The sequence below is a fragment of the Pan troglodytes genome, chromosome 11 (assembly GCF_028858775.2).
Source record: "Pan troglodytes isolate AG18354 chromosome 11, NHGRI_mPanTro3-v2.0_pri, whole genome shotgun sequence".
NCBI classification, from domain to species: Eukaryota; Metazoa; Chordata; class Mammalia; order Primates; family Hominidae; genus Pan; species Pan troglodytes.
Window position 1 is genome coordinate 4622068 of NC_072409.2, and position 26132 is coordinate 4648199.

General features: G+C 54.1%; 1 protein-coding gene across 6 annotated transcripts in view; it reads left to right on the forward strand.

Moving 5' to 3' along the window:
- VAV2 (vav guanine nucleotide exchange factor 2) overlaps positions 1-23351 on the forward strand; it is a 235399-nt gene extending 212048 nt beyond the window's left edge. For 4 of the 6 annotated variants that reach the window (XM_016962025.4, XM_054658484.2, XM_054658485.2 and 1 more), the window contains 13 exons: positions 236-337; positions 1061-1149; positions 3981-3997; positions 4748-4769; positions 5796-5923; positions 7196-7270; positions 8583-8635; positions 9612-9728; positions 12950-13037; positions 14493-14616; positions 15496-15582; positions 16418-16572; positions 21136-23351. In XM_016962025.4, coding sequence (XP_016817514.1) covers positions 236-337; positions 1061-1149; positions 3981-3997; positions 4748-4769; positions 5796-5923; positions 7196-7270; positions 8583-8635; positions 9612-9728; positions 12950-13037; positions 14493-14616; positions 15496-15582; positions 16418-16572; positions 21136-21183 — 1105 coding nt within the window. In that variant the 3' untranslated portion in view covers positions 21184-23351. The remainder of the gene's footprint in view (positions 1-235; positions 338-1060; positions 1150-3980; positions 3998-4747; positions 4770-5795; positions 5924-7195; positions 7271-8582; positions 8636-9611; positions 9729-12949; positions 13038-14492; positions 14617-15495; positions 15583-16417; positions 16573-21135) is intronic. The other 2 variants (XM_054658486.2, XM_016962032.4) reach the window with 1 other exon arrangement.
- The last annotated feature ends 2781 nt before the right edge of the window (positions 23352-26132 follow it).

Consider the following 26132-nt stretch of genomic DNA (forward strand, 5'->3'; position numbering starts at 1 on the left):
GTTCTCTCAGGCCAGTGCAGCAGTGTTAAAGCGTCTTCTCTGACCTGCCTTCTACCAGCAGGGAGTCTGGGCCCTGAGTCTGCCCCATGTTGCGGGCAGAGCCAGGCTTGGAGTCCAGGCCCTTTCGGATTCTGCACAGCCTGAGTCCGGAGCCCAGCTGGTTCCCAGGATGGCCACATGGTGGGGCTCGGGGAATCCAGTGGGTGTAGCGTCTGCTCTCTTTCCCTCCTGCCAGGTCAAACATCAAGCCAGACAAAGCCAATGCCAACCACCACAGTTTCCAGATGTACACGTTTGACAAGACCACCAACTGCAAAGCCTGCAAAATGTTCCTCAGGTGTGGGAAACCCCCTGCTACAGCCCTCACCTCGCTCCACGCCCAGCCCAGGCCCCTGAGAGAGCTTAGTGTTCCGTCTGTCCCATGTTCCCTGTGGGAGGCCCTGAGGGGTTAAGGGAGTATACCCCACAAGAGTCAGGCCCGTGCCAGGCATGGTGGCTCAAGTCTCAGCACTTTGGGAGGCTGAGGCAGGCGAATCGCTTGAGCCCAGTAGTTCAGGACCAGCCTGGCAACATGGCAAAACTCTGTCTGTACAAAAAATACAAAAGTCAGCCAGGCGTGTTGGCCTGCACCTGTGGCCCCAGCTACTCGGGAGGCTGATGTGGGAGAATTGAATAAGTCCTGGAGATTGAGCCTCCAGTGAGCTGTGATGTCGCCACTGCGCTCCAGCCTGGGTGACAGAGTGAGACCCTGTCTCCAAAAAAAAAAAAAAAAAAAGGCCCAGCCAAGCCCTTGGAGTTTCAGATCTAGCCGGGAGGTGATTGTTCCTGGGTGCCCGGGATGCTGTGTGGGGCAGGGAGGCAGGCTGGTGGAGGTAGGGGAAAGCAGGTGTCAGGCTGCCTGGTAAGGGAGGGTCCTGGATACTCAGGGCTATGAGGGATGTGTGTGCTGGGAGACAGCCAGCCAGGTGAGCCTGGGTGGGGACAAGGGCCTTGACCTTGGCAGAGAGGCATGAGGAGCCGGCCCCAGCCTCGACCTCACCTCCTGCCCTCCCCTGTGCAGGGGCACCTTCTACCAGGGATACATGTGTACCAAGTGTGGCGTCGGGGCACACAAGGAGTGCCTGGAAGTGATACCTCCCTGCAAGTTCAGTGAGTACCCCCCTCACCCCCCCACCCCAGTCCCTGGCCACGCCTGCTCACTTCTGCCCTCTACCACCTGGGTACGGGCCTCGGGCACCGTCTCCCACAGGGCAGTGACCAGATGAGGGCACCAGTGCTCACGTGCCCCAGGGCAGACACCAGACGCCTGCCGCACGTCACACACTTATCAGGAGACACAGCCGGGATGAATTCCATTCCAAGCCCTCTCTCCTAATGGGTACTTGAGGACCCCTCCCCATCTCCTGCATCCCCTGCCCCACTCCAGGAGGAAGCTTCTAGAATCTCCACCCCCAAACACGGCACAGAACATTCTCAACAGGTGCATGGAGGTTTCTCATCACAGAAACACCGGTCACCCTGGGTTCTCCCGGCGGGTGAGGCCTGGCCATCAGTAGCTATAGCCATGTTAGTAAATGGTTCAGACACACACACACATGCGCGCATACACACATGGCACTTACAGTGGTTCCCTTCTGTTCATGCCCATTTAGGGAAGCTTGAGGCTCAGGGAGGGGAGAGGATTGAGCCAGGCTGGCAGTGGGCAGAGGCAGGGATGCGCCCTGGAGGCTCCTCTGAAGCATGTTGGGTCGGGGGCATACATTTGGGGTTGTGCCCAGCTCAGGGCAGCTGGACAGCGGTGCAAAGCCCGAGACGGTTCTCTCCTGAGAGGTTTCAGACATCAGGATGTCACCTCCATCATCAGCCCCAGAAACTGAGGCTTGAAACTTTCAGCAATTTGTCTACACTTATTAGCGGAGCTTCTATTCAACAAAGAGCCCCCGGTGGCCCCAGGCCGAGTCTCTGGGTCTTGTCTCCTTGAGCCTCCTGAAAGTGTCTTAAGGCAGAAAAACAAGTCAGGCCAGCTTGTCACCCAGAGACGCCATTGCCCAGAATACATTTTGAGCTGTGACTTTAGATCAATAGTTAATTCACCATTTACTGTGAGTGCCAGCCCAGTACCCTAACCTGGGGAGAGGGCCAGAAGGTCAGCCCAGACCCCCTTGTCCCCATCACAGGCCCAATGCAGCCCCCTAGCTGTGCACAGGATCCCGCAGCCCCTGGAGTTAGTGCTGGAGGATTCCGCAGGCAGCCTGTGGCCTGAACGCAGCTTTTCAGCTGTGCCCATCAATGCTGCCCTCTTGTGGTCGCATGTCCCCAGACGATGGCTGCAGCTACTTAGAATCTTTTTTTGCTTTCTCTGATTCTAAAGGCAATACGTTTACTTATCAAAAATTTGGAGAAAAAAAAAAAGAAATGAAATTTTAAAGAAAGTATCACCCGTGAACTTACCTAGAAATGATGAAAGGCAATGTTTCGGTATATTTCCTTCCAAGTTTTCTTTTTTTGTAATTTTTCTGTTTTCCCCCCCGATTATTAATTACTGATTTTCCATAGAAAATTTGGAAAATGTAGAGAAGTGTAAAGGAGGAGAGAAAAACTACTCCTCCTATCCCCAGGCAAAGCCAGCTGCCACGAGGCCCCAAGCACTGTCCTGCTTTCTGCAGACGTGCACACCCGCCCACCCCATCTCTGTATGGTTTTGAATTTTTCTTAGTATGTGTAGTTGGAACTGCAGGTCTTTTGGAAGCCAGCATTGCTGTCTGCATTCTCCCATGTCCTGGCAGCGCCCTGGCTGGCACCAGCTCCATTCTCCCCAGGGGCCTGTGTCCTTGCCCCCCTCCTCATCCCTCTGCTGGGGGACGCTGTCCTTGCCACTTGTAGCCATTTTTCCCTTAACAGTGTCCAAGCTGCCTTCCCTCTGATCCAGGCTTCTACCTTTGCTCTGGGGTTTGGCTCTGGGAAGTGTTCCTTTGACCGTTGTAGCCTTCACCCCTCAGCTCTGCCGAGGCTGGTTTAGCTGTTTGCTGCCCATGGGGGCCGAGATGTCCCGGAGAGATGCTGGCCTCTCCTGAGAGCCTTTCCTGTGGGAAGCCCCCATCAGGCACAGTCATTGCTGCTGTCCAGCTGCCCCCCACTCCCGACCCCTGCCCACTGAGCTGGAACCTGTTCTGTGATGTCTGTGGATACCTCTGTCTGCCCAGAGCCGTCTGCACTGTGAGTGCTGGGTGGTGTGGAGGTCACGTCAGCGATGTGTGTGAGCTGTTGGGCTCCTTGCCTCCTTGCCTCCTCTGGTGGTAGGTGGCAGCCACCTTGGCAGATGGCTGGGCCCTAAAGGGCCTTGGGAACATTGGCTCTCCTGGCACCTAAGGTCTTGTGTCCTTGAGCATGTTGGCACCTGGGTGTCTGAGCTGAGGATGGCAAGCAGGTAGCATGCGTACCAATGGTTCCTCATCACTTGCCCCAGCAGGCATCACTAAGCGATTGTGGCAGGTAGCATGCGTACCAATGCCTCCTCATCACTTGCCCCAGCAGGCATCACTAAGCGATTGTGGCAGGTAGCATGCGTACCAATGCCTCCTCATCACTTGCCCCAGCAGGCATCACTAAGCGATTGTGGAAATCTCCCCTTTGAGTGCCAGGTACCACCCCATGATCCAGACAGCTGCCGCCATTCAAAAGAGGTGGCCCAGGCGGGATAACCTTTTTGCCAGCTCAGGTCTATTACCCAGTCCAAGTTCTCCCATGGGCCCCCTAAAGCCAGAGCTCAGAATTTGCTGGCAGAAGTAACTGAGAGGCTTTCACAGCCATGAGCTCGGACCTGCGTGTCCATGATCCATGTCCAAAACAGACCACTTTGTAGCTTGGCTCACTTACCATCTTAAGCTCGGCCCAGAGGCTCGGGTCGGTGTGAGTGAGAGCTGCATGGGGCCTTGGCATCGGTGGCCTCCCCTCTAACACCTGACCTGCTTCCTTTCCAGCTTCTCCTGCAGATCTGGTAAGTCCCCAGAGTGTTTCCCCTCCCTCTGCCCCACCCCCGCCACATCCCTGTGTGCCCAGAGCCAGAACCAATTGTCTGCCTCTCACCACTCATGGGGCCACACCGGCTTGGATGAGCCACTTTTGGTCACAAGATGCCTCTGCTTTCCTTGGTGGGTGTCATTAGAGTCCTCCTAGGGGCCCCAGCGGTGTCTTCCGATCCAAGCTGCCCCCCTCATTCCCTTGCCCAGTGGCTGCTCATGGCTATGGGTACAGCTCTGGGACCTGCACCAGCCCTCCTGCCCCCGAGCCCCCCAGTTGGCTCAGAGCCCTCTGTTTAGCTGATATGGGGATGGAGTCACTTCCAGGGGCTTCGTGTGCCCCTCGAGCTATGGGGTCCACATGAACCAGCCTCCATGGAGGATGGAAACTTAGTCGTATTTGGCACTGTGTGTCCCAGATGGACACCACAAAGCCCGGGCTCAGAGCGGGTGGTCAGGGCAGGCTTCCTGGAGGAGGTGGGGGCCCGTGGTAAGGAGTGGGAGAGGGAAGGGCACAGACCTTCCAGGAGTGGAGGTGCACAGAGGTGAAGTATATTGCCAGGGTGGGGGCGTCCCATAGGGAACAGTGTCCCTCTCCTCCCCTGCTCCTGCCTTGACCCCTCTATCTAGGAACTAGTGGGGACAGGGAGGGCGGGGTGGGTTGATGCATGGGCCACAGTCAAAGAGCAGCCTTCCCTCATCTCTGTGTTCTGTCCTTGTCCTCACAGGACGCCTCCGGAGCGGGACCAGGTGAGTCTTCTGGACCTGGGCCCTCTGCTATCACCCATGTCAGCCGTCGCCTGGGAGCTGAGCCAGGGCCTGGGTGTGGTGATGGCCAGGTCTGCCCAGCCACCAGACGCTCCAGGCTCCTGGATGCTGCCGTCTGGGCCCCCTCCCTCCTGCCTCTCTGGCCTCTATGGCACCTCCTTGGGAGGTGGCTCTGTTTCTGATAAGGCAGCACCAGGCTGTAGGGACAGGACCCAGCCTGCAGAGGAGCAAGGGCCTTCTAGCCGGGGAGGGCCACCGAACTGCAGCCAGAGACCTGAGATCAAAAGGCGCTGCTGTTCTCCCACCACCTTCTCCGTCCCCTTCCTGTCTTGCTGCGGGTTGCTTAATGGAAACGTGCTTCTAGACACAGCGTAAAAAGCGTCGTGTTCTCTGCAAACTTGAGTGCAGTCCAGGCAGTGCTCAGTACAGCCTCACCCTCATCGGCAGAGGACAAAAGATGAAAAACGCCACTGCTGCTGAGGACAGGCAGGAGCTGGGCTGGGAGAGCCGTGGGCTCCTTGAGAGCTACAGGCAGGGCTGGGTCAGAGCAAGGCTTGTCTAAGAGCAGCCTCCACATTCCCTGGGGGCACAGCCAGGACCCCCATTTCAGGCCCAGAGCACCTCTGTGAGCTCTGTGGCCTTGGGCAAGCTGCTGGGCCTGCTGACCCGTCGCCTGTCTCTGACACGAGGGATCCCCCGTCTTCTGCCCTGCACAGCTGCCTGTGGGCCACAAATCTGAAGGGTGTTTGGAAGAAAACACAAAGTGCCATCTGAAAATAAGTTGCTGTTCCATGATGACCCCTGAATCTGTCTATTGCATAAATAATTATGATATTTATCAAAAAGACACGAGGCTTAGGGGAAGGATTTAGGGAAGGGAGATGCAGGCGCAAGGCTGTGTGTGCTGGGGGAGGCCGAGCTTGGTGATGGGGTGGGCTGCGGGCCGGGGCCAAGTCAGTCACCGAGTGAGCTGCTGAGTCACTGAGTGAGCTGTCCTATCCTTTGCAGGTCCCAAGATGGTGGCCGTGCAGAATTACCATGGCAACCCAGCCCCTCCCGGGAAGCCTGTGCTGACCTTCCAGACGGGCGACGTGCTTGAGCTGCTGAGGGGCGACCCTGAGTCTCCGTGGTGGGAGGTGGGTCCTGGGGCCCGGGAGGGTCGAGGGTCCCCGGCTCCGGCTCCTCCCTGCTCCCTGGGGCAGAAGCATAAAGTCCTGCACATCCCCAGGCAGAGGCAGAGGGGTGAGAGACCACCAGGGAGGAGGAGGCACAGGGGGGCTAGCAAGGCCTCTCCTGCCTCAGTGCCCCGTTCTGCGCCATGGCATGCGTTCTTGGGAACCTTAGCTTGGGCTCCCCGGGTGTTTGCTTTGACATGGTAGGCGATGCAGCGTCCCTTCCCAGGAGAGGCCCTCCTGCCCTGGCACCCAAGGCCTTTCTCCATTGGCCTCTGTCCTTCCTGCCTCTGTTGTGTCTCATAGGCCCTCAGGCTTCTGCCCTGGCCATGCCATGCCCACCCTCCTCCCCACCCCTACCTCAGTTCAGGCCAGCAACCTTCGCATGATCGTGGGGTGAGCGGGCAGGTTCGCTCCTTCCCCAGGTGGGCACAGATGTTGTCATCGTGATGTCGTTTATGGTTCTGAGCCAGGAATGTGCTGCTCTGTTTCCAAGGCCCACAGAGTGGGGACCTTTGTGGGTGTTCATCCCCACCTTCAGCAGATGGCTGGGCTGTAAAGGGTTCTGGGCGCATTTGCCCTTCCCTTGACACGCTGAGACCCCATGTCGTTGAGCATGCTGGCACCTGGGCGTCTGAGCCAAGGACTCAGACCCCCAGTCCTGGGCCCCTCTACCAAGCCCCAGTGCTCAAGGGAGCCCCAAGACCCACAGGTCAGCAGAGCGCCACGGGGCCTTGAGGGCACTTAGCCCAGCAAGGTAGCTTCCCGCGGGAGCTGACATTAGAGCCGAATGTTTGTTAATGTTCAGGTTACAATGATGCTGTGGTCATTTTGTCATGGTCATTATCAGTCCATACTCGGTGATGGATTTCTTGTACCAGACCCTACATTCATGTAACAGGAGGTTCAGAGGGTGCAAAAGGCCATCTGAGCTGTGCAGAGTATCAGTCCTGCTCTGTCCCTCCCTGGGTATGACCAGGGCTGCCAGCTTCTTGGGGGGCCTTGCAGAGGTGCTTTGGCGCTGTGCCAGGCCTTAGTGCTCTCATGTCTAGGGTGGGAGGCCCTGCACCTCCCTGCCCTAACTGGCTGCCGGGTCAGCTGAGGTTGGGAAAGAAGACATTGGCTCTCCCACCCTCCAGGAGCGGGATTGGCATACGCTGAGTCCGTCTAAATGGCCCCACACTCCCATAGGCCAGGCTCGGCCCCCTTGTCCTAACCATCTCTTTCCTCTGCCAGGGTCGTCTGGTGCAAACCAGGAAGTCAGGGTATTTCCCCAGCTCATCTGTGAAGCCCTGCCCTGTGGATGGAAGGGTGAGTCCTTTCCCACAGAAGCTTCTGGAGCACGGTGGCCTGGGTGCTGAGGGTTCTGGGAGCTGCCTCCTCACGTGGACATTTTTGGCTTGTTCAGGACATCCTTGCTAAATTTAGGCTGCTGTGAGCTGCTTCCTGGAGCTGGAGCCCAGAGAGAAGATGGGTGGGGGGCTGTGGGGCAGCACGCTCTCCTCTGTTTAAAGGGCTCAGCCTATCGGGTGTCGTTTCGTTGTGGTTTTAGAAACACCAAAACAGGCATTTCTGCAGCAGCTGTAATGGGGTGAAGACCAGCCAGCTGCCTTTCACCAGATTTCGGGGACTCTATAAGATCTCTTGGACTATTGTGCAGCCTTAGAGAGAAAAAAAGGCTCCCCTCAAACATAAGGATTCAAAGCTAGACTTTATGCTATTTAAAACAGAGGCAATATGGTATTTCTTTCATCTGAGGGATATGGAGCGAATTCTCGGCTCTGTGATGAAAGGCAGCAGGCAGCCTTGAGTAAATGAGTTACCCCACCTCCACCCCAAAAGGACAGCTCAGAGTGAGAGCGTGGAACCTCTGAAGGTGCAGGGGTGGGTTCCCAACCCCACTGCGGCAGCCCCGGTGCCCCCCACCCCAGCCCCAGTCCCATCCGCCTGTGTGCTACCTCTGCTGAAAGGGCAGGTGCTCAGCACTTAGGGCACTTTGCGTGACCAAGGGGACCAGGCGGCAGGGGAGGACAAGGGTCACAAACTCACTAGGTGTCCTGGGGCAGGTTCCTTCCCTTCCCCAGGCCTCAGTTTCCCCATCTGCATGGTGAATAGGGTGCGAGGGAAGAGGTAGTCTCTGAGGCTGTGCCCAGCCTCTGGCCCAGTGAGGCCAGGGTGGGGGGCTGTAGCCAGGGAGGGAGCCCTACCTGCTCACTGGAGCGGCAGCACCTGCCTGAGTGTGGCCACCACCAGACCCCCACCCCGGGGTTTCCAGACCTCTGGAGCAGGGAGCTTGGCTGTGGGTGTGCTCACATCCACTGGCTGAAAACTTCCCGCACCTTCGGTCCTTGCTGTCCCAGGGGATCAAGTCAGTGTTAGCTGGTGGCTATGCCGACATCTGTTCCATCAGACCCACGGGGCATCTACTCAGAGATGAGGTTGTCCTGGCCACGACCCTTGGGCACCTCCCAGGCCAGGGGCGCTGGGGCTAAGTCCACAGACAGTCCCGTCCAGGGCAGCCAATGCTGGGCCTGGGGGTTAGGTCACTGACAATGACCCCCTCTGAGCCCTGCTCTGTGAGTGGCCCTGGGGGGCCGTTAACACTCTTGTGCTCTGCCACCAGCCGCCCATCAGCCGGCCGCCATCCCGGGAGATTGACTACACTGCATACCCCTGGTGAGTGGATCGTGGGCTGCAGACATGGGCATCTGGTGGCCTCTTTGTTATGGGGGCATGCCCGCCGGGTCTGGGTGGTGCCTGTGAGCGGCCCAGCAGGGTGGAGGCCCCAGGCTGCCTGTTGCCATCTCCAGGGCACTGAGCCCAGTGGCTCCCAAATGCCTTCTCCCTCCTGGCCTATAACTCTCCAGGAGCCTGGGGGAGTCCTTCTCCTGTAGGCAGCTGTTAACCCTCTCTAAAACAGCTCAACTGGCTCAGATATTTCAGGGAATTAAACCCTTTTTGAATTTTATCTGCACTATATAAAAGTGGTATATTTGAGGTCACAGGTGTAATCCACTTACTGACAATACAGTTGCTTGGTGGGAACAGTGAGGCTGTTTGAAATCACAGAAGTCCCAACTGTCCTGACAGTGTGGCAGCAGATTTTGGGAGAGAGCTTGCCTTGCCCTCTCAGGGTGGGCTTCATTGCAGTACAGGTGGCAGGAAGAGCTCCATTTCAAAATCTGTTCAAAATTCAACTGACATGGATGTTGGCAATCTCCAATGTGTTACCAAAAAAATCCACATAAGCAGTTATGCCTTTACTGCTTTTGAAATAGTGAAAATATATTTTAGGAAAGAAATTGGATCTACTGAATACGCTGAACTCCTCTGGCAGGCCCTTGGGGTCTGTAGAGCAGAAGACAGCATGTGGGACTGGCTGGCGGCCACAGTCACCCCTCTATTTAACCCCTCTCAAGATCTGTCCTGAGCCTCACTGTATCCCACTGTAGAAAGGGTCAGATGCCAGACCCCATCCACAGTGGTGCCCCGCTCATAGGGACCCAGCCTGTTCTCTTGGGTTCATTAGGAGATGAGCTCTCAGATGAGGACTGCAGAGTACTTCATGTGGCCTGCCACGCACGGAGGGCTGGGCACCCCTCAGACACTGTCCTCACTGCGGCTCTCGTTTCCTCCCGGCCCCCTCCTGTAGGTTTGCAGGTAACATGGAGAGGCAGCAGACGGACAACCTGCTCAAGTCCCACGCCAGTGGGACCTACCTGATCAGGGAGCGGCCTGCCGAGGCTGAGCGCTTTGCAATAAGCATCAAGTAAGTGGCGGCTCTGGGCTCGAGGAGACCCATCCCCCAATGCCGTTCTGAAGTGGAGAGCACCATCCTCTCCACGTCCTGAGCTCGTGGGGTTGGGGTGGACATGTCATCTGTTGCCAAGTGAGGACATTATTGAGATGAAAGCGGTGCTGAGGGGTCAGGGGGTCTCTATAGGTGTGCTGGGCAGGGCCTGAACCCCTGGCATGCACAGATGGTCCATGCTTACATCACTCCTGGCTGCCCTGTGGGCTGGGTTGGACATTTCTGGGTCATGGGAACCAGATAAGCTCAGGTACAAGCGGGTGGGTGAGATGCTGTGTGAGCTCAGGGATTTCCCAGCAGCCCCACAGGTTGAGAGAGAGGACCTGTCGTGCTGCTCTGAGGCAGCCAGGGGCCTAGGAGGGTGTCTCCTGTGACTACTGCTGCCTTGCGGCTTTGGCACAGTCTGGGCATCCTCCTGCCCTATGCCCTCTCCCTGGGAGCCGCCTCCTTGTGGGGCTGCAGTTAACTCTTCAAGAGACAGACCCTGATGGGCTGGAGCCCACCAAGCACTGAGCTTGTGGGACATTGCCCACCTGAAAGAAATTCTCAGAAAGCCTTCTGTGTGCCTGGCCTGCAGGAGGCTAAGATGGGCCTTGCCGACAGGGAGCTGGGGGTAGGGCGCACACACTCATGGTGCACATTAAATCCAGGGAGAAACAAGATGGGTGCTGTACGAAGGCCTCACAGAGGACCAGGCAGCCAGGCCACCATTTGTTTAATGACTGTTTATTACATTAGCTGATTTCCAGATGTTAAACCAACCTTGCATTCCTGGAATGTCCCACTGGGTTGTGGTGTGGAGTCCTTGCTATGTGTCTGGTTTATGTAGATAAATACAGTCATCGGCCACATAATGACATTCCAGTCTGTGAGGGACCCCATATGTGGTGGTGGTCCCGTAAGATTATAATGGAGCTGAAATGTTCCCATGGCCTGGTGACATCGTAGCGCAGCCCATTACTCATGTGAGTGTGGTTATGCTGGTGTAAACAAACCTACAGTGCAGCCAGTCATATAGAAGCGTAGGACAAACAATTCTGCACATACATAGTATGTGATCATCGTAATACATGAATGTGTTACTGGTTTATGGATTCACTATACAGTGCTTTTTATTTTAGAGCATACTCCTTCTACTCAGCAAAAAAATACTTAATTGTAAAACAGCCTCAGACACGTCCTTCAGGAGACATTCTAGAAGAAGGCATTGTTGTCATAGGAGTAAAAACAACAACAACAAAGAAAAAAAACAGAGGAAAGCTTATAGAATAAGGATACAAAGAAATAAAATATTTTTGTACAGCTGTATAATATGTTTGTGTTTTAAGCTAAGTATTATTACCCAAGCTTCAAAAAGTTAACAAAAATTAAGAAGTTTATAAAGTTAATTTACCATTGAAGAAAGAATGTTTTAAAAATAAATGTAGTGTAGCCTCAGTGTCCAGCGTTGATAAAGTCTACAGTGGTGCACAGCAATGTCCTAGGCCTTCACATTCACTCACCACTCTCCAGCTCACCCAGAGCAACTTCCAGTCCTGCAAGCTCCAGTCATGATAAGCGTCCCATACAGCTGTCCTGTTTTTTATCTTTTCTACTGTGTTTTTACCATACCTTTTCTAGGCTGACCTCATGTTACAACTGCCTACAGTATTCAGTAGGTCTGTAGCCCGGGAGCAATAGGCTCTGCCATCCAGCCTAGGTGTGGGGTGTGCAGTAGGCTCTGCCATCCAGCCTAGGTATGGGGTGTGCAGTAGGCTCTGCCATCCAGCCTAGGTATGGGGTGTGCGGTAGGCTCTGCCATCCAGCCTAGGTGTGGGGTGTGCGGTAGGCTCTGCCGTCCAGGCTAGGTATAGGGTGTGCGGTAGGCTTTACCATCCAGCCTAGGTATGGGGTGTGCAGTAGGCTGTGCCGTCCAGCCTAGGTGTGGGGTGTGCAGTAGGCTCTGCCATCCAGCCTAGGTATGGGGTGTGCAGTAGGCTCTGCCGTCCAGCCTATGTGTGGGGTGTGCAGTAGGCTCTGCCGTCCAGCCTAGGTATGGGGTGTGCAGTAGGCTTTGCCATCCAGCCTAGTTGTGGGGCGTGCAGGAGGCTCCACCATTCAGCTTAGGTATAGGGTGTGTGGTAGGCTCTGCCGTCCAGCCTACGTGTGGGGTGTGCAGTAGGCTCTGCTGTCCAGCCTAGGTGTGGGGTGTGCGGTAGGCAGTGCCATCCAGACTTATATAAATGCACTCCGTGGCGTTCGTACAGTGATGGAAGCACCTGCCTGCATCTCTCAGGACAGGTCTCCCTGGTTAAACACCGCCTGACTGTATGGGAGAGAGATTTGGTTTGCCAGCTGCTTGCTAAGGATTTCTGCATCCATAGTCATTAGGGACATTGGGCTGTAGTTTTCTTGTGATGTCTGTGTCTGGCAAGGGGGTGGGTGGCATTCAGGGGAGGGATATGGGGGCTCCTCTGTAAGGTCACATTTGAATTGAGACCTGAGGACATAAGGGGGCCTTGAGGACAGAAGGAGGTTAGTGTCTGGCAGGGGCAGCAGCCGGTGCCGAGGCCCAGACAGGCTTGTGCTCGGCACATCTGAGGAGCAGGTCCAAGGCCTGGCCGGCCAAGTGGACATGCAGGGAAGGATGTCAGGAGATGTCAGGGCTGGGCCCGGCTGCTCCACAGGGAGGAGGAGAGGCTCCTGGTGCCGAAAAGCAAATGAGCAGAAGCCCAGGACAGGAGGTCTCAGCAGGGCTAGAGGCCAGGAGAGGCAGGGAGCTGAGCAGCCAGGGGTTCCGGGCCCCAAACGAGCAAGGAGGGCAGGCAGGCAGGTGGCAGGAGCTGTCTGGGGCTGGTGGCCCAAAGGGCTGGGGTAGGACAAGGCTGACAGGGAGTGGCCCTGGGGGCCAGGGACGAGGGGCTTTGCTGCAGCAAACACAGAATGAGCCTGGCTGCCAAGGGGGCTGGGGCCGTGTGGCCCTCATGTGGTGACTGCTGGGGCCATGTGACCCTCAAGCAGTGACTGCCTGGGCCATGTGGCCCTCATGTGACCGCCGGGCCGTGTGGCCCTCATGTGGTGACCGCCGGGGCCGTGTGGCCCTCATGTGGTGACCGCCGGGGCCGTGTGGCCCTCATGTGGTGACCGCCGGGGCCGTGTGGCCCTCATGCGGTGACAGCTGGGGCCGTGTGTTTGCTCAGGTTCAATGACGAGGTGAAGCACATCAAGGTGGTGGAGAAGGACAACTGGATCCACATCACAGAGGCCAAGAAATTCGACAGCCTCCTGGTAGGTGACTTCTGGCTCCGGCCGGCTCCCACCCCAGCCATAGGGGACAGGTGCTTCCTCCCGGCCCTGAGCGAGTGGCCATGTTTCCTGTGAGGATTGATTCTTCCCAGTGTGGCAAAGATTTAGGGAATTGGTTTTTAAGGCACTAGGACAGCTAGAGCTATGTCCCAGCCTCCTGAATCGGGACTTCTGACCCCCAAAGCCTGAGCAAGGTGGTTGACCCTAGTAAACAGTGCAGGGGTGGGGTGGGGGCAGCCCAGGCCACCAGCAGCCCCAGATTCCTCTCATGCCCATCCTCCTGCGAGAGCAGAAACTGACGCCCAGTGGGGCTTCCAGCTGGGGCCTGGCCGGGTAGCCCCATTACACATGTATGGCTTCAAACAGCTTCTTCTCCGACTCACCCCCACCCTCTGTCCCAGCCAGAATGCAGTTAGAGGCATAGTCCTTGAAATGATTTTAAAGTTATGCCTACATTTTCTTTTCTTAATTACAAAAGTTGTATATATTGAGAACTCCTGATTAGAGCCCCCAAGCTCTTAGCTTCCCCGCTATGGCCACAGAAAAGCACAAGGTCAAGCAGAAATCCATAATCTCGGGCTGAGCGTAGTGGCTCATGCCTGTAATCCCAGCACTCTGGGAGGCCGAGGTGGGTGAATCACTTGAGGTCAGGAGTTCGAGACCAGCCTGGCCAACATGGCAAAACCCCATGTCTACAAAAAATACAAAAATTAGCCGGGCATGGTGGCACATGCCTGTAGTCCCCGCTACTTGGGAGGCTGAGGCACGAGAATTGTTTGTACCCAGGAGGCGGAGATTGCAGTGAGCCGAGATTGCGCCTTTGCACTCCGGCCTGGGTGACAGAGTAAGACTCCGTCTCAAAAAAAAAAAAAAAAAAAAATCCATAATCCCATCCCCACCTCCAGAAAAAACAAAAGCGGAAACCAACGTTGGCATCTCAGTGAGTCCTCAGGACCTCTCTACACACAGCTTGGGTCTGGTTTCTATTATATAAATAATAATGCTGGCAATGCCCCAGCTGATTTTTAGGCGACTTTTCAAGGCCACAAACATTCACCATTAATGAATCTTTCCCTGGCTGATGGCCGCATGGCTGTCTGTCACTTGGAGATCCTGTTATTTCTAGAAGCTTACCCCAAGTGCTGGGTACAGAGTGTTTCCATTCTTTCCTTTATAAAGGCTGTTGCAGTCAGCGTCCGTGCTGGTCAGTCTTGGCATCTTTTGCAGACTATTTTTTCTAGAAACATTTGGGGGAGTTGCTGGTACCTTCGAGGTACTGACCACCCACCATGGGCTGGCGGGATGTGGGGAGTTCTGAGGAGTCCAGGAAGCTAGTCTCCCCCACATGAACCAAGAGGTGGGAGAGGGAGGCCAGGTCACTGGGGGAGGACTTCCTGGAGGTGGCAGCAGCTGTCAGTGAGTGTGTACGCCCTGCAGGAGTTGGTGGAGTACTACCAGTGCCACTCACTGAAGGAGAGCTTCAAGCAGCTGGACACCACACTCAAGTACCCCTACAAGTCCCGGGAACGTTCGGCCTCCAGGGCCTCCAGCCGGTCCCCAGGTAACGCCCCGGCCCAGCCGGCACACCAGCACTCCTCGGAGGGGTCTGCCCTGGCCCACTTCCCAGGGCTCAGATCCTGCCCTCACAGACCCAGGCCAGGAGTCCCACCCCGGGGAACACAGCCCCGGCCCCGGCCCCTCCCCCAGCCATCGCAGATGCTATCGTGTGGCATCTCCTGGGCCATGTGACAGGTGGGGACTCTGCACCTGCTCAGAATTGCTACTCTGTGTCTTGGCTCCTTCACCCAGAGACCAGTGGGGGTTGGAGGGGCCAGGTCCAGGCAGAGACCCCTGCGCATGGAGCTGTCACTGGTGGGAGAGAAAAGGGCAGGCCCACCTGTTCCCAGATCCCTCCCTGTGCCCAGCCCCTGGGCCGCCTCTGTGAGAGGCAGCCTGTTTGCAGGTTGGACTCCACAGCTCAGAACAGGGAAGGCCACATGGAATCAGGGGCAGGGGCAGGCCCCGAGCATGCGGCTTCCTGCTCAGGACTCTCTCCAGAGTCACCCCACGTCCTCCAGCCTGCAGGGACCTGCAGGGCCATGGGTCTCACACAGGCCGAGCTGGACAGGAGAGGAACAGCTGGCCTTAGTGAGCACCTGCTGTGTGCCAGGCGAGGGCATGAGAGGAGGTGGTCCCAATTTGCTCTCGAGGACACGGGTGCAGAGAGTGGCTCCAGGGTAGCTCAGGTGTGGCCGAGTGGCGCCTGTGCCTGGGTGGGGCTTGACAACCCGTGCTGCCCCTGCCTCCTTTGCCCCCCTGTAGGGCCTCTCCTGCCAAAGGGCCTGCCCCACCCCATGCCCCCTGGCCTGTAGCTGTGCCCACCGTGACTGCGCGTGGATGCCCTGCTGCCCGCCTCACGTTCTCTCTCGCCTCTTTGCAGCTTCCTGTGCTTCCTACAACTTTTCTTTTCTCAGTCCTCAGGGCCTCAGCTTTGCTTCTCAGGGCCCCTCCGCTCCCTTCTGGTCAGGTACCGCTGCTCCCCAGGGCGTGGGGGGACCGGGCCTGTGGCAGCTGCCTTGGGAGACCCAGCACGGAGCTGCCCACTGGCCCCACAGCCCTGCCTGACATGGCCACAGTTGTCCGCAGTCTGGCACTGGGTGGAGGGGAGAAAGGGGTTGGGGAGGCCGGGCAGAGGCTGCTGCGGGCACCTGAGGACATATCAGGCTTGGCCCCGCCATTGTCACCACCCACCCCCTGTGGACACGCCCACCCTGATGGCCACTTCCCCAGCCCCGTCCACTGTCATTCCTCCTTGTTCATCAAGAGCTTTGCCTCTGGTAGCAGAAAGCAGGTGGCCACAAGGAGGAGCTGTGGGACTTGGGTGCAGGGAGGAGGGGTTTTCAGTCAGCCCTGACCTCATGGCTTTCGGCTGCCAGAGTCAAAGTCCCTTCCCAGCAGCTGTGTGTGTTTCGCCCTCAGCCATGGTCATTGTCACCTGTCTATCAGGATTCTGCATCTGGGCCAAGCTGGTTCCACTGGGTTTCTGGTTGGATTTGGGCTCTGGAACTGGGGGACCACTGGAATGATGATGGTCAAAGCCTGGGCACCTGCTCTCTTGACCCTAAGAACATCCTCATTGCAGGGACTTGGATGTGCTGTGTCCCCAGACCCAGAGGGCAAGGGGCCCTGGGATTGGAGGCCAGTGTGTCCCTCCAGAGCCTTTCTGCTTGACATTCTTCCTCTCTGGGTACAGAGCAGGGTTCTGGGCACCAGGGGAGAGACCCGGCTTGGCCCAAGGGCCTCCTGGATCACTGGTTGGGCTCCTCCTGCAGCTGTGTGACGCTGCCCATCTCCCTCAACAGTGTTCACGCCCCGCGTCATCGGCACGGCTGTGGCCAGATACAACTTTGCCGCCCGAGACATGAGGGAGCTTTCGCTGCGGGAGGGTGACGTGGTGAGGATCTACAGCCGCATCGGCGGAGACCAGGGCTGGTGGAAGGGCGAGACCAATGGACGGGTGAGTGGCCCCACCCTGAGGGTGTGGGGCTGGGCTCGCTGCAGCCCCTACCTGGTCGGGCTCAGGCAGACTAGCACCACACCTATGTCCACACCCCAGGCCCTGTCCCAGACGCCCTCTGCAATCTCCCTCATCCTCACAGCAGCTCAGAAGGTTGGCATTCACAGGGGGAAACCGAGGCTCCAGATGTTTACCATGAACCCAAGGTCACACAGCCAGAAATCGGCTACAGAGGTCTGATGTGGATCCAGGTTCCTAGGAACCCCCCGACCCTGTTCCATTTTTATTCTGGGCTGCCCTCATAGCTGCACTCACCAAATTACTTGCAAGTCCCCAAGCTCTTTTTGTAGGAAGGGAGGTCACAGGACTGAGGAGGACACGGTGTCCTTGCTGGGCTCCTCCTGCCATTTTCTAAGGCCCCATCTATGCCCCGGTGAGGCAGTAGGGACACAGTGTGTCCCCAATCCCTTCACACTTTCCCAAGTGCCAGGTGGGCCTAAGAGTGCCCTGGCCACCCTAAGATTCTGCATATGTCCGTGGCCTCTTCATCCCAACACCCCATCTGGACCTCTAGCTTTGACCCATGTCTCTCAGTACCTATCCATCCAAGCACCAGAGCTCCCTGTACCACCAATTAGAAAATCCCCAGCTTTCTCTGTGAGCTGCAAGCTGCACAGGGCAGGTACATGGGGCTTCAGAGGGCCAGTTAGCCTTGGCTCCCAGTGCTGACCCTTCCATTGTCCAGTGGCTGGAGCAGCTCTGCCTTCACCTATCAGTCTGCCCTTTGGAGGCCCTCAAGTCTGATCCATTTTTTACCCAACTGCCCTGTAGAAGTGTCAAGGCTACTGAGGCTTAGGTAGCCCACCTAGGGGGCTGGGACCACTGGTTCTCAAAGTGGTCCTTGTGTGATTGGCATTAAAAGTGCCTGAAGCTGTAATTTAATAAGCGCATACCTGGGCCCTTTCCCAGATCCAGGTATTTTCTATACAGTATTAAGTTTTAGAACAACTAGTTTGAGTATTACTGGATAATTCCTGTCAATTTGACCCTGTTACCATTATGAAACGTCTCTTCTTTTCTCTGGCATTTATTCTTGCTGTAGTCTCCTTGATCTGCTTTTGTGACACCAGCTTTCTTGGGATTACTGCTTTGTGTGGCATATCATTTTCTCTCATACTACTTAAACTTTTCTATTTCCTTATATTTAAAATGGATTTCTTATAAATAGTTGGGGAAGCCAGTCTGGTCTGACAGTCTTTGGCTTTTAATAGGCATATATAGCCCATTTACATTTAATGTAATTACTGAGCTGTTTGGATTTAAATTATCTAACTTTATTTTCTAGTTGTCACATCTACTCCTTTTTTCTTCTTTCCTGCCTACTTTTGAATTAATCAATATATTTTTAATTCTACTTCCTCTGCCCTACATTGGTTTGTTAGTTACACACGTTTTTTCTTAAGTGGTAACCTTAGACTAGAGGTTACCTTAAATGAGTACTTTTTTACTATTTCCCAGACAATGCAAGGAAGGACCTTGCGACTTTTGATTGCATCCATTTTCCTCCCAACTTTTGTGCAAGTGTCCTCATGTATCTTAATTCTATATATATTCAAACCTTAGAAGACATTGTTTTTGTTTTTTTGTTTTTGGGTTTTTTATATATATATATACATGTATATATATGTGTGTATATATATGTGTATATATGTATATATATGTGTATATGTGTGTATATATGTAGATATGTGTGTATATATGTGTATATATGTGTGTATATATGTATGTATGTGTATATATGTATATATATGTGTGTGTGTATATGTATATATATGTATATATATGTGTATATATATGTGTATATATATATTTTATACTTTAAGTTCTAGGGTACATGTGCACAACATGCAGGTTTGTTACATATGTATACATGTGCCATGTTGGTGTGCTGCACCCATTAACTAACCTAATTTACATTAGGTATATCTCCTAATGCTATCCCTCCCCCTCCCCCTCCACCGACAACAGGCCCCGGTGTGTGATGTTCCCCTTCCTGTGTCCAAGTGTTCTCATTGTTCAGTTCCCACCTATGAGAGAGAACATGCAGTGTTTGGTTTTTTGTCCTTGCGATAGTTTGCTGAGAATGATGGTTTCCAGCTTCATCCATGTCCCTACAAAGGACATGAACTCATCATTTTTTATGGCTGCATAGTATTCCATGGTGTACATGTGCCACATTTTCTTAATCCAGTCTATCATTGTTGGACATTTGGGTTGGTTCCAAGTCTTTGCTATTGTGAGTAGTGCCGCAATAAACATACATTGGAGAGGATGTGGAGAAATAGGAACACTTTTACACTGTTGTGTAACTGTAAACTGTACACTGTAAACTGTAAACTAGTTCAACCATTGTGGAAGACAGTGTGGGAATTCCTCAGGGATCTAGAACTAGAAATACCATTTGACATTGTTTTTGTTTTAGGCTGTTGTGCTTATTTAGATTTACCCCGTGTTTACCTTTCCCAGGGCTCCCCATTTCCTCCTGCATTATTGTATTTCCACCCAACACCATTTCCTGCTGCCTGACATCCCTTCTCTTTCATATTTTTAAAGCATATCTGCTATTAATGAATTCTCAGTTTCTTTTGAATCTAAAACCATCCTTATTTCACTTTCTTTTTAAATATTCACATTGTAAAATGTTTGTAACATAATTTTGAAACAAAATTTCAAATGTACAATTTCAAAATTTCAACTTAAAAGTGTCAGTAACCTGCCCAGATTTACCAATTGTGAATGTTTTGCCCCATTTGCTTTATCATTTGCACTGTGTGTGTGTGTGTTTGTCTATTTCTCTCTAACTCACTTGAGAGTAAATTGCAGAAATCATATTTCTTTACCCCTAAGTATTTCCTAAGACCAAGGACATTCCCCTTTGATAGAATACAATTATCTAATCCACTGTCCATATGCAAATCTTACCAGTCATCCCAATCATGTCTTCTCTAGCTCTTCTCTCCTGGTCCTGGATCCAATCCAGGATCATGAATTGCATTGACTTGCTGTGATCCTTAACTCTCTTTAATCTGGAATATTCCTCAGCCTTTCTCTGCCTTACATGACTTTTACATTTTTGAAGAGTTTGAGCCAGCTATTTTTATAGGATATCTCTCAATTTAGGTTTGTCTGATGTTTCTTCATGATTAGATTGAGGTTCCATTGGGAACACCACAATGGGGACATTGGCACTTTCTCAGTGCCGTAGTGTCCTGTTAGGACATGAATTATGCCAGTTTGTCTCATTATTTGTGACATTAACTTTGATCATGTGTTTAAGATTATATTTGCTATGTTCTTCTACTGTGAAGTTACTGTTGACTGTAATTAGCAAGTAATTTGCAGGGTAATACTTTGAGGTTAGGTAAATATCCTGTTTCTCTTCAAACTTTCATGTACTAGTTTTATCTTCCCTTGATGAATTTTATCTATTCTATTATTTCTATTATGGCTGAAAAATAGTGATTTTTTGACTCTCTATAGATATTAGTTGGCATTCTACTGTAAGGAAAACTTTCTTTTCTCCTGTACTCATTCATTGTTCCCCAGGAATCAGTCATTTTTCCAAGGAGACCTAATTCCTTTTTGTGAGGAGTTGTTTTGAGTTCATTTTGAAGTTCATTTGAAGTTTTGAGTTCATTTTACTATAATGTGCCTAGGTGTGATTTTCTTTTTATTTATTCTGCTTAGGATTTGCAGAGATTTTTTTGAACCTGTGGCTTGATGTCCATCACTTTTGGAAATTTCTCAGCCAGCGTAGTATCTGCAGACTGTGTGTCTGCTTCATTTTCTCTCTTGTCTCCTTGTAGGACTTCATTCACAAGGACGTTAGAACTTTTTACCATGGCCTCATATTATTTCCACAATTTTATGTGTTTTTCATCCTTTTTTCTCTCTGGTTTTCTATCTAGTCACTTTCTGGTGACCTGTCTTACAGTTTGTCTTCTCTTCTGCTTTGTCTAAATCCCTCTATTGGATTCTTCATTTCATTCATCGTATGTTTCAGTTCTAGGATTTCTATTTGATTTCCGATTTAGGTTCTCTGGTAAAATTGTCTGCCTTTTCATCCGTCTTCTTAAACGTATGAATTAGAGTTATTAATCTCCCCTGACAGATGACCTCAATACCTGTGGGTTGATTTCTACTGTCTGCTTTTTCTATTGGTTTTTGTCATTTGGTCCTGACTGAATGCCAAGCTTGTGTATTAAGAAAAAGCTGTCGTTGTTCTGGGTGATGTTCTTTTCCTCAGGAGGGTTTATTTTTTTTCTGACTGGCAGCTGGAGGGTGGGCAGATCATCTTAAACTGGCCAAGGGTGGTGTTTTTCTGGGTTGCTCTTACTCCCAGGCAATGGTTCCACCAGGTCCTTCTGAGAACTCTGGACTTCCAAAGGGCCTCCCATCTTCATGAGCCGCTACTTGCCCTCACCCCAACACAGACATGCACACACCTGCTTACACACACACACACACACACACACACAGACACGATCTTGCCATCTTTTTCAGATTGGCTGGTTTCCTTCAACGTACGTAGAAGAGGAGGGTATCCAGTGACGGCAGGAACGTGGACAAGACTCGCAGATTCTCTTGGGAGAGTCACTCCAGCCCTGAAGTCTGTCTCTAGCTCCTCTGTGACTCAGAGGGGAAATACCAACCTCCCAGTCTTCCACTGCCCACAGGGATAGGGAGGGTGTTGAGAATCCTAAACTCGAACCGTTTCACTGTCAGCCTGCCCTCGGCAACCCATCACTGGGTATGCTATTGTACATAGAGGAAACCTGGGCTAGCCCCACCCAGAGCGCAGAGGAGGGGGCACCGACAGCGCTGCGAGCCAGGCTCTGGGTAGCGGCTGAGGCCAGAAGCCCATCGCCTGCCCCCGTCCAACTGAGATGGCCTTCAGGAGCCTAGGTTTGAACAGCAGATGCTGTCCCAGGAAGGGCTAGGGACATCGCAGGGGACCTGCCCCCAGACCCTCTGCTCAGCCCCTGGACTCAGCCTTGCCTGTCTTTTCCTGCTGCTCCCAGGGGGAGGTGTCAGGCCTCGGGAGGCAGACGGGACCAGAGCCAGGCTGTTCGCTGTGGGCCCACTTGCCCCACTGTGCTAGGGCGCAGGAGGAGAGAGCACTGAGGTCGCCCTCTGCAGCCACTCTGGTTCCCCAGACTTCCCCACTCCCCGACTCCCCTCCTTGCCAGGGGCACACCCAGACCCCACACGGCAGGCGCCTCTCTTGGGAGGGGCCTTTGGAATGATGAAATTCCAACCCTGCTGCCCGGTCAGCGGTACTGTTTCCTGCCCTCACTCTGAGAGGCCCTTTCTGGAGTCCTGGGAAGGTGTCTGCCTGGCCCCGCTGCCAGGTCAGTACATCTTTTGTAAAAACCCTGAAATGGGCAGGGAAGAAAACAGGGATTTCCCCTCTCTAGATCCCTGCCAGGTCCCTCTCCAGGAGGCCCCTCTGCTCTCCTGCAGGGTGGTCCCTGAGGGTCTGCCCAGCCTTGGCACGAGAGGTTGGTTCCAGCCCCTGGCAGGGCTTCCTTCCAAGGGCCCCTGCAGCCTACAAACTGGGCCTCGGGCGACTCAAAATAAGTGCTCTTGGGGGTGGCTCTACCCCATTACCTCCCCCAGCCACGACTCCTGGCCTTCGACCTCTGGCTGGGTTAGCCAGACCCTGGTTTCTCTACCCTGATGTTGCGTGAGACCTGGTAACAGTGTCTCCCTCCCAGCTCCTTGCCAAAGCCTCTGTTGAGACCTGGGCTTCTTGTAGCCCCTTCTCCCTCTGGCCAGCTGCACAGCCTGTGGGAGGTGCCCGGCCCAGGTTAAGTGTGGGGGAAGCTGGTCCCTGCTGTGGGTGGCGCTGGGGACCTAGGGGCTCCTTCTGAGGTTGGCCTTGTGGCCTCTGGGCTGTATGCCTCTGGGGTGTAGGGAAGAGGCAGGAGGAGTCATGGGGTTGGGGAGCGGCAGGGGGAGAGAGGGGCCCCCGACAAAGGCTTGGGAAATGAGGGGAGGTGGAGGCAGGGCAGGGGAAGCGAAGAGTCAGCCTTGGAGAGGGCACCCTGGGGCCTCCGTGTCGGGGTACACCCAGCACTTTGCGTCCTGCGGCCCAGCAGGCGCAGAGGATGGCGGGGAGGAAGCCAGCAGCCCCTGTGTTTACTGTCGTCAGAAAGGTCTTGTGTTTTGGTTTTGGGGTTTTTGTTTTGTTTGTGTTTTGTTTGGCTTGTTTGTTTTTTAAGGGGAAAAAAGTTTGTAATTATTTCATCCAAATCTCCCATTATATATCTGTGAATAATAAGAGATTTTATAATAGCAAGAAAATGATGTATATTTTAGTTTGTTGACAAATAAGTCATCATGATCATGAAGGACACTGAGAAAAAATAATTTAGAACCCTGGTTTTTGTGAATTTTTTTGTTTATTGTTTGTTTGTTTTGAGATTTGTGTTTGGTTTGGTTTTTGCACTGCACTAAGGCAGGAGGGTTGGAGGGCTGGGTGCAGCCTGGGAGTCCGATGGTTTTCAGCAGGAGACGGGGTGTCCCCTGCAGGGGGCTAAACTGCAGGGGCCTGAGATTAGCTGTGAACATGTGGGAGCCCGATGCACGCGGGTCAGGGATCTGGGGGCCCCCCCAGCTGGTGGCAACCCCAAATGGACACAAACTGTACATTTGCCAATGGGTTTTTTTTCAGACCATGGTTTTTACTTGCAAATAAACCTGAGTTCTTTTCTGCAGGAGTGGTCAGCCTTTCGTGCCAGGGGAGGAGGGAATGGCTGGATTCTTCCGCCTAAGTCCAGCAGGGTCTGTCTGACTGGGGTGCTTGGATCTCAGGGTGGCCCAACCTCAGCAGGGTCTGAGAGATACGGAGGTAATGGTGCCATGGCCACCTCCTGGCTGGCACAGCACCCTGGGTTTCCCATGCGGTGCCCTGGAATTCTCCAGGTGGCATCGGGCATACAAATGGGATTCTAATTCCTGCCCCATCACTTGGGTACCTCTTGAGCCCCTGTTTCTTTACATGTATATTGAAGATAAAAATAGCCTCAGTGCAGTGGCACACACCTGTCATTCTAGCACTTTGGGAGGCTGAGGTAGGAGGCTGAGGTGGGAGGATGGCTTGAGCCCAGGAAGTTGAGACCAGCCTGGGCAACATGGCGAGACCCTGTCTCTACAACATTTTTTTTTAATAGTTGGGCATATGGTGGTGCAGATCTGTGGTCCCAGCTTCTCGGGAGGGTGAGGTGGGAGGGTCGCTTGAGTCCAGGAGGTCGAGGCTGCAGTGAGCTCTGATTGCACCACTGTACTCCAGCCTGGACAACAGAGCAAGACCCTGAATCTAAAAAAACAAAACAAAACAGAAGAAAAAAAAAAACCTCTCCATTTTGGTGGGTTCTGTGGTGCATGATCGAGAAAACCAAAATAGAAAATGAGAGATTTATTTCTCCTTCCCCTCATGGAGGACCGTCCAGAGGCAGCAGCTCCTTTGCCTTGCCCTGGTCCCAGAGCCATCAGGAACCCTGGCTCCCCCCTCCCTGACCCCCTGGTCTCAGGGGGGCTCCTCTTTCCTGATTCCCCATCCTCAGAGGCTCCTCCTTCCCAATCTCCCGTCCTCAGAGGCTCCTCCTTCCCGATCCCCCGTCCTCAGAGGCTCCTCCTTCCCGATCGTTCGTCCTCAGAGGCTCCTCCTTCCTGATCCCTCGTCCTCAGAGGCTCCTCCTTCCTGATCCCTCGTCCTCAGAGGCTCCTCCTCCCTGATCTCCCGTCCTCAGCATGCCCTTCCCTCCTTGTGGCTGCCTCGTGGTCCACGGTGGCTGCTGGAGCTCCTGCCACAGGGTCATGAGAGAGAACAGAGATCCCCTTACAGCTCTGGCCAGTGCCTGGTCAGGAAACAGCCCATTTTCTAGAAGTGGAAACTGAGGCTGAGATATGTGAAGTGACTCATCCAAGGTCACATGTGGCCCTTGCACAGCTCGGTCTGATGCCAGAGTCCACGTTTCTGTTTGGGCAGCACCCAGCTCCTAAGCGATGACCTTCTGCCTCTCAGGCCAGCCCGTGGGTCTCCCACCCTTCCTGCAGACTGGACCCTGGCCAGCCTTCGCCCCACTGAGGCTGCTGGGAGGCAAACCCGATGGGCAGAGTGAAAATGCCCCCTTCTCCAGGAGCTTCCAACCCCGGGAACCTCTCCCTTGGGCCAAGCCTTCTCCCGGATGTGCAGGCTGGACCATGCCCATCTGACCCACCCTCGCCCCCATTCACTGGTACGTCAGCCGAGTCCCCAGGAGGGACCCCTTCCCAGGGCCGGCCCCACCCTCCTCACGCAGCCCTCCCTGCTGCTCCTGGCCCCCTGGGGGTGGCAGGCAGGTGTGGGTGCAGGGCGACCCCTGGACAGCTGACCGTGGAGTGGGTGTCCCAGGCTGGTGATCAGAGGGCTGAATCAGGGAGAAGTGATGGGACCTTGCGTTCTGAGACAAAATAAAATAGCTCCCATTTACTGAGTGTTTTCTTCTACCAGGCATGGGGGCTCTGGGCGAGCACATCCCTCCCCTTCCTCCATCCTTGCCCTCCCTCTGTCCCTGCCCTCCCTCCATCCCTCCCCTCGCTCCACCCCTCCCCTAGCTCAGTCCCTCCCCTAGCTCCATTCCTCCCAGTGTTCCGTCCCTGCCCCGCTCTGTCCCTCCCCCTCTTTCCGTTCCTCCCCTTGTTCCGTCCCTGCCCTCGCCCTGTCCTGGTTGGCTCAGGCTGCCGTGACCGCTGTGGCTCAGGCCCCAGACCCGGCTGCCTCAACTCTGAAATCTCCTTTCTTACGGTTCTGAGGCTGGAAGTTGGAGATGCCGTAAGGGAGGGCGTTGGTTCCTCCTGAGGCCTCTGCATGCTCATCTCAGAGGTCCCTCCCTCTTCTCATGGGGACCCCGTCCTCTTGGATTAGGGCCCACCCTCAGGACCTCGTGTCACCTCTTCAGAGTCCTTCTCAGAGTCACATTTGCAGCAAGTTCTCCACGATGGCTTTGCAGCAAGAATCACTTCCACTCACTCCACAGTCCTAGCGAGGGCCCACTCTGTGCCTTTTTGATGCCCGGGAAGAAACCAAACGGAAAAGCCGCCGCCGGGGAAGCTGATATGCTGGGAGTGGGGAGGGATGGGGGGAGAATTGAGGAAGCTCTGGATTGTTTTTCTTTCTGCTCCTTTTATCACTCCCCCTGCTTGTCCCTCTCCCCCTCTTTCCCTGAATGTGTTGCAATTTTCTACGGGACTCATACAATCCCTACTTGACCCACTTCGGGTGTTTTCTTTTCTTTCTTTTTTTTAAGAGATAAGGTCTCACTCTGTCACCCAGGCTGGAGTGCAGTGGCCCAGTCCTAGCTCACTGCAGCCTCACGGTCCTGGACTCAAGCAATCCTCCCGCCTTAGCCTCCCAAGTAGTTGAGACTACAGGCACATGCTACCCTGCCCAGCTAATTTTTTTTTTTATTTTTTGTAGAGATGGGGTCTTGCTACTTCACCCAGGCTGGTCGTGA